General features: G+C 50.6%; 1 protein-coding gene across 4 annotated transcripts in view; it reads left to right on the forward strand.

Annotated features, from left to right (window-relative positions):
- LETM1 (leucine zipper and EF-hand containing transmembrane protein 1) overlaps positions 1–14789 on the forward strand; it is a 38665-nt gene that overhangs the window by 15477 nt on the left and 8399 nt on the right. For 3 of the 4 annotated variants that reach the window (XM_044767983.2, XM_044767984.2, XM_070506376.1), the window contains 7 exons: positions 753–896; positions 1895–2032; positions 2796–2999; positions 9672–9791; positions 11339–11470; positions 11902–12045; positions 12761–12895. In XM_044767983.2, the coding sequence (XP_044623918.1) occupies positions 753–896; positions 1895–2032; positions 2796–2999; positions 9672–9791; positions 11339–11470; positions 11902–12045; positions 12761–12895 (1017 nt within the window). The remainder of the gene's footprint in view (positions 1–752; positions 897–1894; positions 2033–2795; positions 3000–9671; positions 9792–11338; positions 11471–11901; positions 12046–12760; positions 12896–14789) is intronic. The other variant, XM_070506375.1, reaches the window with a different exon arrangement.

The raw sequence follows: 14789 nt of genomic DNA on the forward strand, positions 1-14789 counted from the left end.
CAGCTCATGACCTGGAGAAGCATGTAGTAGCAGTTCCTAGGAGCCAGACAGTTGTGAGCGGAAGTAGTAGGGTGCTAGGTAGTGACTGATTGCTGGAAGAGAAAGTTGAGCTGCCTGGAGACTCAGCAGCGATTGTTCAGTGTCCCAGGGATTTTTGATTATTTGAAGTTGTGCATTTCTTTAATGGCATCAGCAGTTTACTCATATTGATGAAACACTTAGATACTTTTCTCCTCATTGCTATGTGGTATAGTCGTAAATCTAACCATCTCAGGAAACATAGGAGAAATGCACAGCCAACACTCTCCTTTCTGCAGAGTATTTAGGGTGGGTGGTATGGCCACAGCCTTCTCTGGCCTTTGCTGCCACCAGCAACATGAGTCCTCAACCTGTTGCTCTTGCCTGGCTCGCCTCTAAGCCCAGTGGGCAGCACTGTGTCTGTCTCAAGCTGTTTCTGCAGTACAGACCCACCCGTGGGCACCTGGTAAATGCCTCTGGGGGGTGATTGCTGGCAGCATCCAGTGATGGGTGCAGTTCTACGCCGTGTTAGCTTCCACCCAGCTTTTCTGAAGGCCGTCCACACATGGTTTGGACACTCCTGAAAGAAATGGCCTTTGAGAGTTGCCTGCTAAGCTGTTTGGAACTTAGAACTCTTGCTGATCCCTGTGAGGTGTTGCCTGTCATTGCATCTCTGAATGATTGTATAGGAAATCCTCGAGGATCACCCTCTGACCTGTTCCCTCTCTTTCCAGTTTCTCCGGATTTGTGCCGACCTCTTCCGCCTGGTCCCCTTCTTGGTGTTTGTGGTGGTGCCATTCATGGAATTCCTGCTTCCTGTGGCTGTGAAGCTCTTCCCCAACATGTTGCCATCCACGTTTGAGACCCAGTCCATCAAGGTGCTGGGGCGTCAGGGGCAGCGAGCACCTTTCATAGCCAATGTTCAAGTGCTTACGATGGCTGCGTTGTTTGTGATTGACGTTTCTGATGTTAGGTGTTTTATTTTCTTCATAATTCACTAATGCTGTGCTATGATTATTTAAGAGATGCTGGGTTTCAGATTTGTTTCTCTTTAAATGTGTTTTAAAATATGGTTTCTCTGGACCAGTTTTCTTCAAGCCACAGGTTGAGACCCATTTGTGGGGTAGGATCTGTCTAGGGCAGGATCAGCCGACTGCAGCCCACAGGCCACGCTGGCCCCCACCTGTTTTGGGCAGTGAGGTCTCTTGGGGACACACGCCCAGTCGTGTATGTATTGTCTGGCAGCTTTTGGACTGCCCCAGCAGAGTTAAGGAGTTGTTTCATACCACATGGCCCATGAAGCCTAAAAGCTTTGTTGACTGGCCCTTTATGGAAAACGTTTGCTGGCCCCTGCTCTGGGGGGGGGGGGGGGGTCACACGAATTTTTTTTTTTTAAAGATTGGGCACCTGAGCTAACGACTGTTGCCAATTTTCTTCTTTTTTTTTTTCTGCTTTTTCTCCCCAAATCCCCCCAGTACATAATTGCATATTTTAGTTGTGGGTCCTTCTAGTTGTGGCATGTAGGACGCTGCCTCAGCATGGCCTGATGAGCGGTGCCATGTCCACGCCCAGGATCCAAACCCAGGAAACCCTGGGTCACTGAGTTGGAGCACATGAACTTAACCACTCAGCCACGGGGCTGGCCCCCACACAAATATTTTTTAAAACCATGAAACAGAAGAGAAAGTTTCAGACTGTGTCACACCTGGGTGGGAGTAATCGCTGTTCAGGAAACATCAGTGAGGGGTCCTGGGTTGAGATTGTAAAATGCACTTCGTGCTGAAGTTCCAGTGAAGGGAGTGGAAGCAACTACTCTGACCAGTGCCGTCCAGGGAGTGGGGAGGAGGAGTGCAGCGCCCTCTCTTTGACCTCACAGGAGGAGAGGCTGAAGAAGGAGCTGCGGGTCAAGCTGGAGCTGGCCAAGTTTCTTCAGGACACCATTGAGGAGATGGCCTTGAAGAACAAGGCGGCCAAGGGGAATGTCACCAGAGACTTCGCCGTGTTTTTCCAGAAGGTGCCGTGACGCTCCAGAGCTCCTTGTCCTGGAGTGCTGGGTAGAGCCTCAGGGCTTCCTTGCCTCATCTGGGGAGCACTCCTCATTGCCTTTCTGTCCTCTTTCTTACTGTACACACAAGAGCAGAGCTCCCTGGTGGGTGTTGGCTGGTGCTATAGGTTTTGGCCAGGAGGTTCCCCTGTGCACAGAGGTTGAGCCTGCTGGCCTGAGATCTTGAACCTTGCTGACATTCACAATTGCCTGCTTATGTCTCCAGACTTTGCAGCTGCCCTGGGGAGGTACAGTTTGGCAGATGAGGAACCTAAGACCTCGAAGTTGTGATAGGTTTGGGGGCCGCATTGGCGGGCAGGGGGTGGGGTGGAGACAGACTCTGAGGCTGCTCCGTAGCCACATCCATCGTGGGGAGAGAATGGCAGGGCCTCTCACCCACCCAGCATCAGGAAGCCTATGGCCTCTTTCCAGTTGGCAGCCATGTCTCCACTGGCACGGGCAGGAAAGGTCCAGGGGCCAGTGCTGCATTCTGCACAGAAGCATCACTCACAGGGAGCCCAGTGCAGGCAGTGCTCAGTGGTTTGAGTCTTTGAGAGGCAACTCCCCACTAGGAGCGTGGTGAGAAGGTAGATCTAAGGGAGGGCATGGATGGTCAGGGTGCTTCAGTCAGTTCCTTTGTTTCCTCACTTGAGGCATGTGGCCCGAGGCCATGTGAGGTGCTGAGGAACACACACCCTACCAGGTGGGTAACCCTTACAGTTGCTCCTTGCAGATCCGAGAGACAGGTGAGAGACCCAGCAATGAAGAAATCATGCGTTTTTCCAAATTGTTTGAGGATGAGCTGACCCTAGATAACCTCACACGGCCACAGCTGGTGGCACTCTGTAAGCTGCTGGAGCTCCAGTCCATCGGCACCAACAACTTCCTGCGCTTCCAGCTCACCATGAGGCTGCGGTCCATCAAGGCCGACGACAAGGTGAGTGCCTTGCAAACGTGGCCCTGCTTCCCTGGGTTTCACCTTTGGTTTCTGGTTACAAAAGCAGGTGCCTGATTGTGGAAGCTCTGGGCCATGCTAAACAATAGAAGAAGGAAAAATCACCAGGGGTCCTGTTGTTCCCAGACCGAGTCAGGGACAGTTGGTGCCTTTGTGCCCTCCTGAGTGCTCGGTGCGCACACTGAATGTGTGTGTGTGGTAGGGGTGTTCTACTGGAATACATGTTGGAATCATACAGCCCATACAATTTTACACCTGGCCTGACATTAGGAGATCTTCCCATGGCACTAAGTATTCATTGAAAAGATGAATTTTAATGACTGCCTAATGTTTAGTATATGAATGCATCATAATTTATTAACCATTACTTTAGCGAATCTTTTGCTACCCTAAACAACCTGTAGTAAATATCTTTTAACATGAATTTTTGCCCCACATCTTTGATAATTTTCATAAAAATAGTGACTTAGAATTGGGGCTCCTGAGTAAAAGGGCAGGAAGTCATAAGCAAGCCCTGGCCCACAAGCATAGTGCTCCCGCTGTGCTGACCCCATGTCCTCCCACCCGGCCTGCCCATAGCTGAGTGACTGTACTCTGTGTACCCCAAGTGGCCTTCTCTCGAGAATTCCTGAAATGCCTTCTTTTTTTGTAGTAATGCTTCTTGCCTTAAAATCTACACTGTCTGGTGTTCTGATAGCTATATCAGCTTTCTTTTGGGTTGAGCTTCTTCCATCTTTTTACTTTCAAGCTTCCTGAGTCCTTATATTTACAATGTGTTTGTTGTTGTTTTCATATGGTCTGACAACCTCTGTTTTTTAATTGAAGTATGTAGTCTATATTCTTTTTCTGTTTGTCCCACCTGTTTTATGTTCTACTTAATTTCCTTTCTTGCTTTCCTTTGGATTAATCAAGTATTTTTTTATTATTCCATCCCTCCCCCCATTAGCTTGTTACTTATTATTTTAATGGTTTCCCTAGAGTTTAGAAAAGGCTTCCTTAACACTTAACAGTCTACTGGAATAAGTGCTTTTCCTGTCCCCAGGCCGTGCTGGCACCTGGAGACACCCCTGCTGTGCTCTCCCGGGGAGAGCCAACTCGTGTGTACTGCAGAGCTACCCTCCTGTTGCCTTCCCTGCTCCCTGCACTTCTGTCCAGACCATTTCCTCTACTTGAGGACTTCCCTGGAACTCTTCTGTGCTGTGGGTCTGCTGTGAGGCATTCTCTCAGTGTCTGTGTGAATGTGTCTGTATTTCTCTTTATTTTGCAGGGTATTTTTTGCTGAGTATAGAGCTTTAGATTTGCATTTCTTTTCTTTCTTCACGTTAAAGCTGCCACTGAGTGGGATCTCAGCTGGCGGGCCTATTACTGTTCCTTAGATGTCTGCCTTTTCTCTGCAGAGTCTAAGATTTTCGTTGTATTTGGACTTCAGCAGTTTCGCAGTAATGGGCCTAGGGGTGTCTGTGTTTGTGATGACCCTCTTTAATGATCAAAGTGCTTCTGTCATCTCATTAAACCCTGCTCCCCACCCCGTCCTCCCCTTGCTTGGAGCTGACGTTTGCACCCCCTTAGACTTGTCTCTGAGTCTGGCATGGCACATGTGCTCTTTTCTGTGCTTCTTGGCTTTCTCTACTTTTGGTCGACTAATCCTCTCTTCTTCTCTAATTACTCTTAAACTCATCTTCTGAGTTCTTGATTTCAATCCTAGAAATTCTTGCTTTGGGTTTTTTCCCTAAAGATTCAGTCCTCAGGTAAAAGTGTCCATTGTGTTCTCTGTTTTCTTGAACATGCTAATGGTAGTTCACATCTGGTTGTTCCAGTAACAGCGTGATCTGTAGGTCTTTTTTGGTTTTCTTTCTTGATTTTGTTTGTAGTAGTTAGTTTTTATCAAATACATAGATGGTCTATGAAAAATTATGGCAGTTCTGGATGGTGCTGTCCTCCAGGAGGGGCCTGTCCAAGTCTGCTTTGCTGTAGAGGGGCTGGTCGCCCCCATGATCACGAACCACAAGTCAGGGCTGGGCCTGTCATTTCTGGTTTGCTTCCCCCACTGGGGTGGGCCCTTCCTCACAGTGATGCCTCTACACTATAGCCCGGGAGGGCTGTTCTCTCCTTCTTAGAGGCTTTCTGCCCAGCTCCTCACCCCTGCCCTGCTCAGCTGGAGATCCTGACACCCAAGGCTGTTTCCTACACTTCCTTCTCCCTGGAACTGAAGCCTTCAGGCTTGTCCGAGCAGCCCCTTGCCTCTAGCTATTATCTTCTTAGCCTGTCAAGAGTCTCTGCCTCTTAGCAGTAGCATTTATCCTGGACTCTCAGCCTGTCCCAAGAGTTGGCAAATGCCACTGAGTCCCCGGTGGTTCACTGATGGACACCTCACACCTTGTGGTTGCCTGACCTATCCTGGTCTTCAGAATCTTGCTATCCCCAAGCCCTGCTTCTCTTAACTTTCCGATGCCTCCAAATGTGTGTTTGTGTTGTGTTGTGTTGTGTTTTGTTGTGTTGTATCTGGCTTTTCCAGTTCTCAGTAGGGGCAATGGTCTGATGAAAAAGACTTCTCCTTGTAGCTTGAAGTAGCCAATGATGACTGTGTTTTCATAAGAATGGAAAGAACCTGTCTCTCTAGGGTGTGTCTGTGGGAGGGTGCTCAGGATATCTGCTCTGCTGGAGAGTGAGGGGCTCACGTGGGCAGTCCTCGACAGGCTGCCTCACTTGGGGAGAGCCGGTAGTGTGCCTACCCTCGCTTTCAGCTGCCCACCTTGGGAGAGGCAGCTTGAGGGCAGGCTGCCTGGGGTTGAGTCCTGGCCACTCACTTGCTTTGTGACCTTGGACGAGTCATCTTACTGCTCTCACTGCCTCAGATTCCTATGAAATGGGATAGCTGCCAGACCTCCACTGTCAAGAAGGTGGAATGGATGTACTTTCTGCTGGACATTAAGTAAAAAGCAACATAAGAAGACTCTGAAAAGTAGGGAGAAGACCCTGGGACCCCAGGAACAACATGGTAGGTCTTTGTGCCTCATCGAGCCCAGCCTTGGGGCTGAAGAAGCTGGCAACCTAGAAACTCTGACAAGGGCAGCCTTTAAAAGCCATAGTGAAAGCCTGCACTCTCTGGTCAAAGAACAGGAAAGGAGCTGCTTAGCAGGACACAGGACTTCAGACAGTGACTGCTCTACTCCAGCCAGAGACCAGAGGAAACACTGAGCTCCCCTCATATGCAGTGATGGGTGGAGACTGAGACCTCCGTCCCTGCCAGGATGTAATGCCTAGGATGGTGTCAGGGAAGGCCAAGGGGGCTGGCTTGTACATCCCTGGCAGGCAGTAATGAGCTGCCTCCCCCTGTTTTGTCAGTAGAGACCAGTGAGGGGCCTGGACCTCTACTCCCACGTGACAGTCCCAGGACTGGGATCAACAGAGGTCATGTGGGCCAGTAATGAGGTTTTGCTGCCCCTCCAAGCTAGGGAGGTTTGTGGAGGCCTACTGGGGATCCAGAATGCTCACCTACCCCTCCCTCCCAGCAGAAAAAGAAGTACATCTCCCCCAGGGCTCAGTGGAGGCTGAATAGGGAACCTGGCAGTAATGAAGCAGCATCCCACCTGTTCCAAAATGTACCCAAAATGTAATTTATGGGTATAAGTGATGGCCTGGAGCACTCGGTGCCACTGAAAGAAGCTTACCGTTCACAGTTCCTCTAGAAATGGGGGCACGGCACCAACTCAGGGCCACATGAGAACTCGACACACCCGAGGACAGGAAGCAAGAGTGAGGGAGGGAGGAACTGGGACTTGGCCTTTAATATTAGTGTGGTGGGGGTGGCCCTCTAGAGACGTTTTTGATTGGGCAGGAAGTGAAACACCGAGGTTAGGGTTTGTGGTTGGAGGATTTGAAATACGATTTTCATGTGCCCATGAAAGCCAGGTCGCACGGGAGATGTAAACAACTTTGGCCGTTAGTTTGGATCAGTAGATGCCAGATGATCAGTTACACAATCTGTAAAAGTTGTGCAGAACACCACCCCCTACTCCCATGCCAGAGTGGTGTCAGAGGGAGCCAACTAAGACAGAAGACTGAAATAAGATCCAGAGTCTCATAATACCCAAAATGTCCAGGTTTCAATTGAAAATCAGTCCTTATGCGAAGAACCAGAAGGATCTCAAAGTGAGTGAAAAACGGCAACCAGTCAGTGTCAGCACTGAGACAACAGAGAGGTTAGAGAAAGTGGACAGAGATCTCAAACAGTGATTGCAGAAGTGCTTCAACAGGCAGTTACCAACTGAGTGACATGAAAACATAGCCTCAGCAAAGAAAAAGACATAAAGGAGAATCAAATAGAAATTTAGGGGTGAAAAATACAATCCAAAATAAAAAAACTCAACGAGTGGACTCTACAGCAGAATGGAGAGGACAGAAGACAGGATCAAGGAACTTTTAAGGCAAAAGAATAGAGATCACTCATCTGAACAACAGAGAGAAAATAGTGAAAAAAATAAGTGGAGCCTCAGGGCCCAGTGGGACTATAGCAGAAAAGCTAACATACGTGTTCTGGGAGTTCCAGAAGGAGAGGAAAGGGCAGAGCTGGAAAAGTGCTCAAAGAAATAATGGCCAAACATTTCCAAATTCAGTAAAAGACATAATCTACAAGTTTAAGAAATTTGAGTGAACCTCAGACAGGATAAACCCAAAGAAATTCACACCAAGGCACATCATAGTCAAACTACTGAACACTAAGGACAAAGAAATAATTTTGAAAGCAGTGAGAGACAATGGCATCTTACCTACAGGGAAAACAACTCGAATGACAGTGGATTCTCATCAGAAGCTATGGAGGCCAGAAGGAAATGGAACACTATGTTTCATGTGCTGAAAAAAAGGACTTTCAACACGGAATCCTGTATCCAGTGAAAATATCCTATAGGAATGATGGGGAAATCAAAACATTCTCAGATGAAGGAAAACTAGGAGAATTTGTCACCAGCAGACATGTCCTAAAAGAAGCTAAAGGAGGTTCTCTAACAGGAAGGACATAAGGAACCTTGGAACATCAGGAAGAAAGAAGATGGTAAAAATATGGGAGAATCCAGTAGACTTTCCTTCTCCTCATATGTTTTCTAAACAAAATACGATGGTTGAAACAAACTGGGGTGCTGTGTGGTGTGGCTGTCCGTGTAAGCAGGAGACATTCAGACGAGCACACTACAGGAGGGAGAGGATAAAGGGACGTCTAGGGGTGAGGTTCCCACAGTTCGCCTGGATGGGGACAGTGACAACACGTATGGACTGTGCTGAGTTATGTGTATCTGTGACACCTGGAGCAACCACTGAAAATGCCACGAGGCACACTCAGAAGCACTAGAAATCAGTCGAATGGGATTCCTGTAACCCACAGGGAGACGGCAAAAAGAAAAGAAACAAAAAGCAGCTTTTTCGTGATAACCAAAACAGGAAACCACCCAGATGTCCTTCAGGGAGCAAATGGTTAAATCAGGACATTCATACCCTGTAGTGCTACTTAGTAATAAAAAGGAATGAATTATTAATACACACAAAACCTGCATGGGTCTTCAAGGAATCCCCCCAAAAAATGGGTAAAAGTAAAAGGAGGAATCCCATATATATATATAAAAATATATAATACCCTAAGATTCCATTCATGTAATATGCTTCAAATGACAAAATTATAGAAGTGAAGCAGTGGGTTGTGGCTCCCAGGAGTTTAGGAGTTGGTGGGTGTATCTGTAAAAGGGCAACGTGAGGTCTTTGTGGGGGTAGAGACATCTTCCACCTTAACTGGCTCAGTATCAGCATCCTGGTTGGGATTTGGTCCTGTAGTTTGGAAGATGTTACCGTTGGGAGAAACCTGGGAACTCTTTGTTGGTTGCAACTGCCTGTCCATCTACAATGGTCTCACAATAAAAAGCTTAATTAGGACATAGGGTAATGGTACTGTCTACCTCTCAGGTCGTCATGAGGTTACATGAGGTCAGATGAGGTGGCAGGTGTGAGCCCCACCCAGCACAGGCGAGGTGCCACTGTGGTTCTTGTTTCTTCTCTCTCCATACCCCTCGGCCCTTAGACGGTCTCCTCGATGTGGTCCATAGCCTCTCTCTGTGGGACCCCTGTTTGCTTTGCCCACTTGGGTCACCATGACCTTGGGCTGAGGAGGAGGGGAGGGGAGGGGGCCTTTGGCTGAGACCAAGAGACATCCTTAGAGCATTGGCATCACCCCCTGTGCTCCATCCTTCCTCTTCCATCTTCTGAACCTCAAGAATGCTTGGGTCGGCAACGGGCTGATGGGATGGGGAGAAGTGCAGGGATGTAGGCAGCCAGGGCCTGTACCCTGAGCCCCTTGCTTAAGGTTCAAGTAGAGAGAGTGTCGTCTGTGGCCCTCCTAGGCAGGGCTTTCGCGGAGGTGGGCTTCTTCGCATCTTGGGGTTGGTCCTAGCTGTTGTGCACTTTGCTGGGGTCCTCGCCCTCTGTCAGATAGTTCTGATCACTGCAAACAGAAGTGAGGCCTTGGTGGTGGTGGTTTGTCTTATGCTTGGCAAAGCATATTAGGAAAGTGACTTATAATTAGACGCTTAGTTCCCAAGGGTATTAGCGTAAATGCCATAAACCTCTAATGACCTTTCAAAACGATAATTAGTTGACTTTCTTTTACAGCTGATTGCTGAGGAAGGGGTAGACAGCCTGAATGTCAAGGAGTTGCAGTCGGCGTGTCGAGCGCGAGGTATGCGGGCCCTTGGTGTCACGGAAGACCGTCTGAGGGACCAGCTGAAGCAGGTATGTGTCTGAGGGCCTTCCCCTTCTGTCAGACCAGCACAGGCTCTTTGTAGGGAAACTCGAGGGAGGCTCCCCAGATTCTCGGCAGCAGCCAGGCCTTGTGAGGCACTTCTTTAGCCTTCAGCTCCCACCTGGTTGGGGGGGCCTGGACACGGGTAGATCTGTTGCATGCTCACGCACCCAGTGTTTGTGACTTCTGAGTATTGCCCTGATTTTTCTCACCTGCTGTTGGTTGATGTTAACGTCCTTACTGTCCCCTTCTCCCGGTCATCTGTGGATAGATGAGGACTGGATTAACTTCCTTGAAATTTCAGTATGTGTCTTTCCCTAGAGGCCACAGACGTTTGGGTAAATAGCACCCAGGCCAACCCGACCTCCGGAGCCCCTGCTCTCAGCCACTGGGTTTTAGCGCATGCTACCCTCCAGCTTGGAGGGGCCTCGGGCAGAGTCTAGAGGCCAGCTCTGCAACACCACAGGCTGGCCCCGACAGCATCAGTTTGAGTAGATTAGACGTTGGATAGGCAATATTCACAGCAACTCAGCTTTCACAACAGAAGCCATAAAACATGCGGGGTGCCAGCTGTTCCCCCTCCCGACTCTACCTGCGCTGCCAGCACCTTCCCCAGCAGTTGTTCTCCAAGTGTAGATGACAGTGTATCAACGCCCTCTTCGCCTCTTTTGACACAGTGTTTGTTCCGCAGTCCCTTCTCACCCTTACCTTTTCTCTGGCTGTGTCTCCACATGGTCACCAGCAGATCCTCGCCTGCAGTGTACGTTGGCCCTGTGTCTGCCCTGTGTGCTGGGCCTGCCTTGGCTGTTTCCAGCCTCCTAGCATGCTCGGTGTGTGAGTGGGCCGCTGCGCCCAAGACTGTGGGAGTTGGGGTCCCGGTGCAAGTGCTCACGTGTCTTCCTTCTCTCATTATCGGACCTTCACTCTGCATTTGCTTCCTGTTCATAGAGTTCCTTCTTGTCTCATCTTTTGTCCTGCGTCCAGTTCATGACAAATATTGTCATGGTCTTTTTTGTCAGTTTGAACCTTGTTTTTGTGTCACTAAAATAGCCTACAATAGTGACTGGCCCACAGTAGGCATCAAGACCTTGAATGTTGAGTGAACTCACAAAAGCCACCTTTGGAGTTTTTATGCCGTTTTTAAGTGAAGAGCGCTGATAACAGAATCTGGTTGTCTCACTCGGTGATTTCCGAGCCCCAGCAACCTCACTGCCAGGGTGCTAATTAATGGTCCTGTGGGTATCTCTTGCTCAGCTGACTAAGGTGGGCATTAAGACATAAAATGCAGCAATAAATAGACTTTTAGAACTAGAGATGTCTTTTTCTTGGGATAACCTGTTCCCGTGACTTAGTGGATCCATCTACTCAATTCCTGTTGTGGTTGTTGCCACCACTTTCCTCCCCACCACCCCCTCCACACCCCTACCAACCAGAATAGAGAGGAAAGTTCCAGGGCCAAAAGCCCTCAGCCAGGTCACAGGAGATGTGGGCGTGATGAGGCCAGCCCACAAGTCTGGTCTTGAACTCCCAATTCCAGTGGCTGGAGCTGCACCTGCATCAAGAGATCCCAACATCGCTGCTCATCCTGTCCCGGGCCATGTACCTTCCAGACACCCTCTCACCTGCCGACCAGCTCAAGTCCACGTTGCAGACCCTCCCGGAGATTGTGGTGCGTGTTGCTAGGAGACTCCTCCTGCAGCTTGCCCTGTAAGGGGCCCGCTCACTTTTTGGGGGAGGGGCCTTGGAAACATCCACCTCCTCGATCAAGGGAGTCCTCAGATCCGCCCTCTGATCATTCAGATCATATTCAGATCATTTCTCTGAATGTGGAGGACTCCTGTGACACGTGTGCAAGGTGAACCTCGGCTGCCTTGCACTGTGGTGACCTTAAGGTCCCCAAGTGTTTCCCAGCAGTCTAGGGTGCCAGCAGTGCATTCTGTTCCCTTTGGAAGCCCAGATGGTGACAACACTCAGAGATACAGACCAGGGCGCAAGGCGCTGTGTGGGCCTCTCTGGCAGTAGCTATGCCTACTGCACTTCCTCTCGAATTTGGGCATACCCCCCTCCCCAGGCTCACTCACAGGTGTTCCCTCTCTGAAGGCGAAAGAAGCCCAGGTGAAAGTGGCTGAGGTTGAGGGCGAGCAGGTGGACAACAAGGCAAAGCTGGAGGCCACGCTACAGGAAGAAGCGGCCATCCGTCAGGAGCACCAGGAGAAGGAGCTGCAGAGGCTCTCTGAGGCGGCGGTAAGTGGCCAGTGGGGCCCCTGGTCCAGCTCTCTGAGAGTAGGCGCCGTGGGGAGAGTTGGACAGAGCAAAGGTCATCCCCCTCCAGCTTCTCAAGAAACCCCGTCGTGGACGTGGAGGCAGGAATGCTGAGAGTGGGGGCTGCAGCTCTGAAGTGGGGGCCTGCCAGAGGGGACCCTGAGGAAATGAGTTGGCCAGCTGTCCCTTGGTCCAGGTGCCAGTCAGTGCAGCCCACGGGGAGAGGGTCACTGCGGTGCCGCCTTCTCCTTGGTCCTCCCCTTGGCCCAGGCTCTGGGTATGCTCCAGCTCCCGTGGCACGTGTGCCTGCAAGATGTTCTCTCTGCAAGTCACAGGGCAGCTTCGTGGAGCCATCAGGAAAGGACTGAAGATGAAGTTAGATGCTGTGATCACTTTATAGATGGGCCTGAGGTGACCAGTAAACGTTGGCGCGCAACTACTTGAGTTGTGTCAGTGCACCTAGTCACACTAAATACACTTTCTTTGTGTTTGGTATATTGGAGAGTCCTGCAGTGAACCTTCCAGAAGGCAGGTCACCTGCTGCTGGTTGATGGGTGTTACACATCTCAGCTGTCACGTAGCACGCCTGTTCAAAGTGTACCCTCTGGCCCGTGGCATATGTGTGCCAGTGTGGACGCCCCAGGAAGGCTGCTGGTATGACGGGTGATGCTGAGCCAGCAGTGGCCTTGCATTTCAGAAGGAAGTGGAGCTGGAAGTAGTGGCAGAGGCTGCCCCTGGGAGGCCAGTGGCCGAGCTGCAGCCAGAAGTGCCCGATATGATCCTGCCGTCGGAGGCCCTGAAGGACACTGCCCCGGTCCTGGAAGGCTTGAAGGTAACCGCAGCCGCTCATGCCCGCCCTGGAGGGAAGCAGTGTTGGAGCAAGGAAGGGCCAGCTGAGGAAACAGTGCAGGGGCTCCTGAGGAAACAGGGCCGAGGAGGCCACAGCCTGGCTTAGAGTGACAGTGAATGGTTGAGGGGCAAGGACGGCAACGCTGCAGGTTGTCAGCGTTCCTGGGAGGCCGATGTGTTGTGACAAGAGTGAGCCAGGCACGGCTCTGAGCTTTGGGCCTGTCTTGAACTCCCAGGTGGGCCCTGGTACAGAGAGTGCTGTGGTGGAGTAGCTTTGGGGAGCGTGTTGGGTGGAGGAAGAACCTCCTGACAGCTGGCAATGTCACTTTGGCAGCTGGGGTAGGAGAGGGACCAGGGCAGCAGATTTATGTCTGTGGATTCTGAGCAAGGTCACGGAGGGTCTGGAAGAGGGCAGCCTCCACATTGAGAGGCCAGAGGGGAGACAAGTCCCCTCTGTGAGATTGAGTGTGTCAATGCCTAGGTGGAGGGGGCTGCATCTGGTGGAGGGTGGACTTTGTCCAGTGTGCTAAGAGCCAGGTGGATGAGGCCTGAGGATTGACCCCCGACAGGCAGCATGAGGTCCATCAGTGACTTTGGCAGGAGCAGTTGTAGGACAAGGCAGAAGGAAAAGCCCCACTGCAGGGGGCTTAGGGAGGAGCCAGGAGGACCGCAGCCTCCTCCGGGCCTGTGGAGACAGGAGGGCCCCACTGGAGAGGGTGCCAGGGACAGTGAGGTCTCAGGGAAGATCCAGACTGTTTGTGCAAGATGAGAAGGGATGAAGCATCAAAACTGGGGCTTTTGCCAAAGATGGCTGTGAACTACAGAGGTGGCATGTGGGGAAGGATGGGGCAGTGGGTGGGACAAGCTGTGTGAGGCTTGTGGGGCTCCTTTGGGAGACTGGCGTGGCTTGGGATAAGCCCGATGGCTCTCTACGTCACCCCGCTGATGGCCCTGAGGCCCTTGGGGAGAGCAGAGCTATCCTGAGATGTGGCACAGGAGACATGGAAACAACTGGCTGTTGCTGGTGGATTGAGGCTAGGAAGGAAGAAGGTCCCGGGAACCTGGCTGAGCTGGGCTTGTAGGGTGATCCCAGGAAAGGGTCAGGAACTGAGGTACCAGGGTCATTTTTAAGGCTGTGCAGGACTGGGGCAGGGACAGCTGAGGAGAGGTAGAGCCCGGTCGGGCCCACAAAGTGCAATTCTGGAAGAAGGGGTACATGTTGGTAGACAGAGGAAGGTTGGATGTCTTCATGGAAATCCATTTCCAGTGGATTACAGACTTAGATCTGAAAGGACATTAGAACTCTTAGGAGAACTTAGGAACCAAGGATTGCCAAGGATTTCAATGAAGAACTTTGGTTCCTTGAAAAGATACCAGAAAGAGTGGGAAGAACGAGTGCCCTCGTCCCCGCTTGCAGTGCAGAGCTGGGTTTTATCACTGCTGCCCATCTGTGTTGGGGGCTGGAGACCTGAATAGCTCTACCTCATATAAGGAATTGAGTTTGCAGCTAAAAACCTTTCCACAGAGAAAGCCCCAGGCCCACGTGACTCCAGGCGAAGTTACTGGTGAGTCCAGACATGTCAGGGAGGAATTCTTCCAGTGCTATACAAACTCACAGCAGAAGGGTGAAGAGGAAGGAACATTTCCCATCTCGTTTTGAGATGAGCATTACCTGGTGCCAAAACCAGACAGATGTGAGAAAACTGTACAGCAGTGTCTTTCATGAACACAGATGTAAAAATTCTTAAAGTTTTAGCAAATCAAATGCAGGTAGTCTATAAAAAGAATAATACGTGATGGTCTCGTGAGGTTTGTCCAGGGAATACAAAAAACCTGTCAGTGTAATGACCATGTTAACAGACTCGAGGAAAACCATG

The sequence above is a fragment of the Equus asinus genome, chromosome 3, assembly GCF_041296235.1.
Source record: "Equus asinus isolate D_3611 breed Donkey chromosome 3, EquAss-T2T_v2, whole genome shotgun sequence".
Lineage (NCBI taxonomy): Eukaryota > Metazoa > Chordata > Mammalia > Perissodactyla > Equidae > Equus > Equus asinus.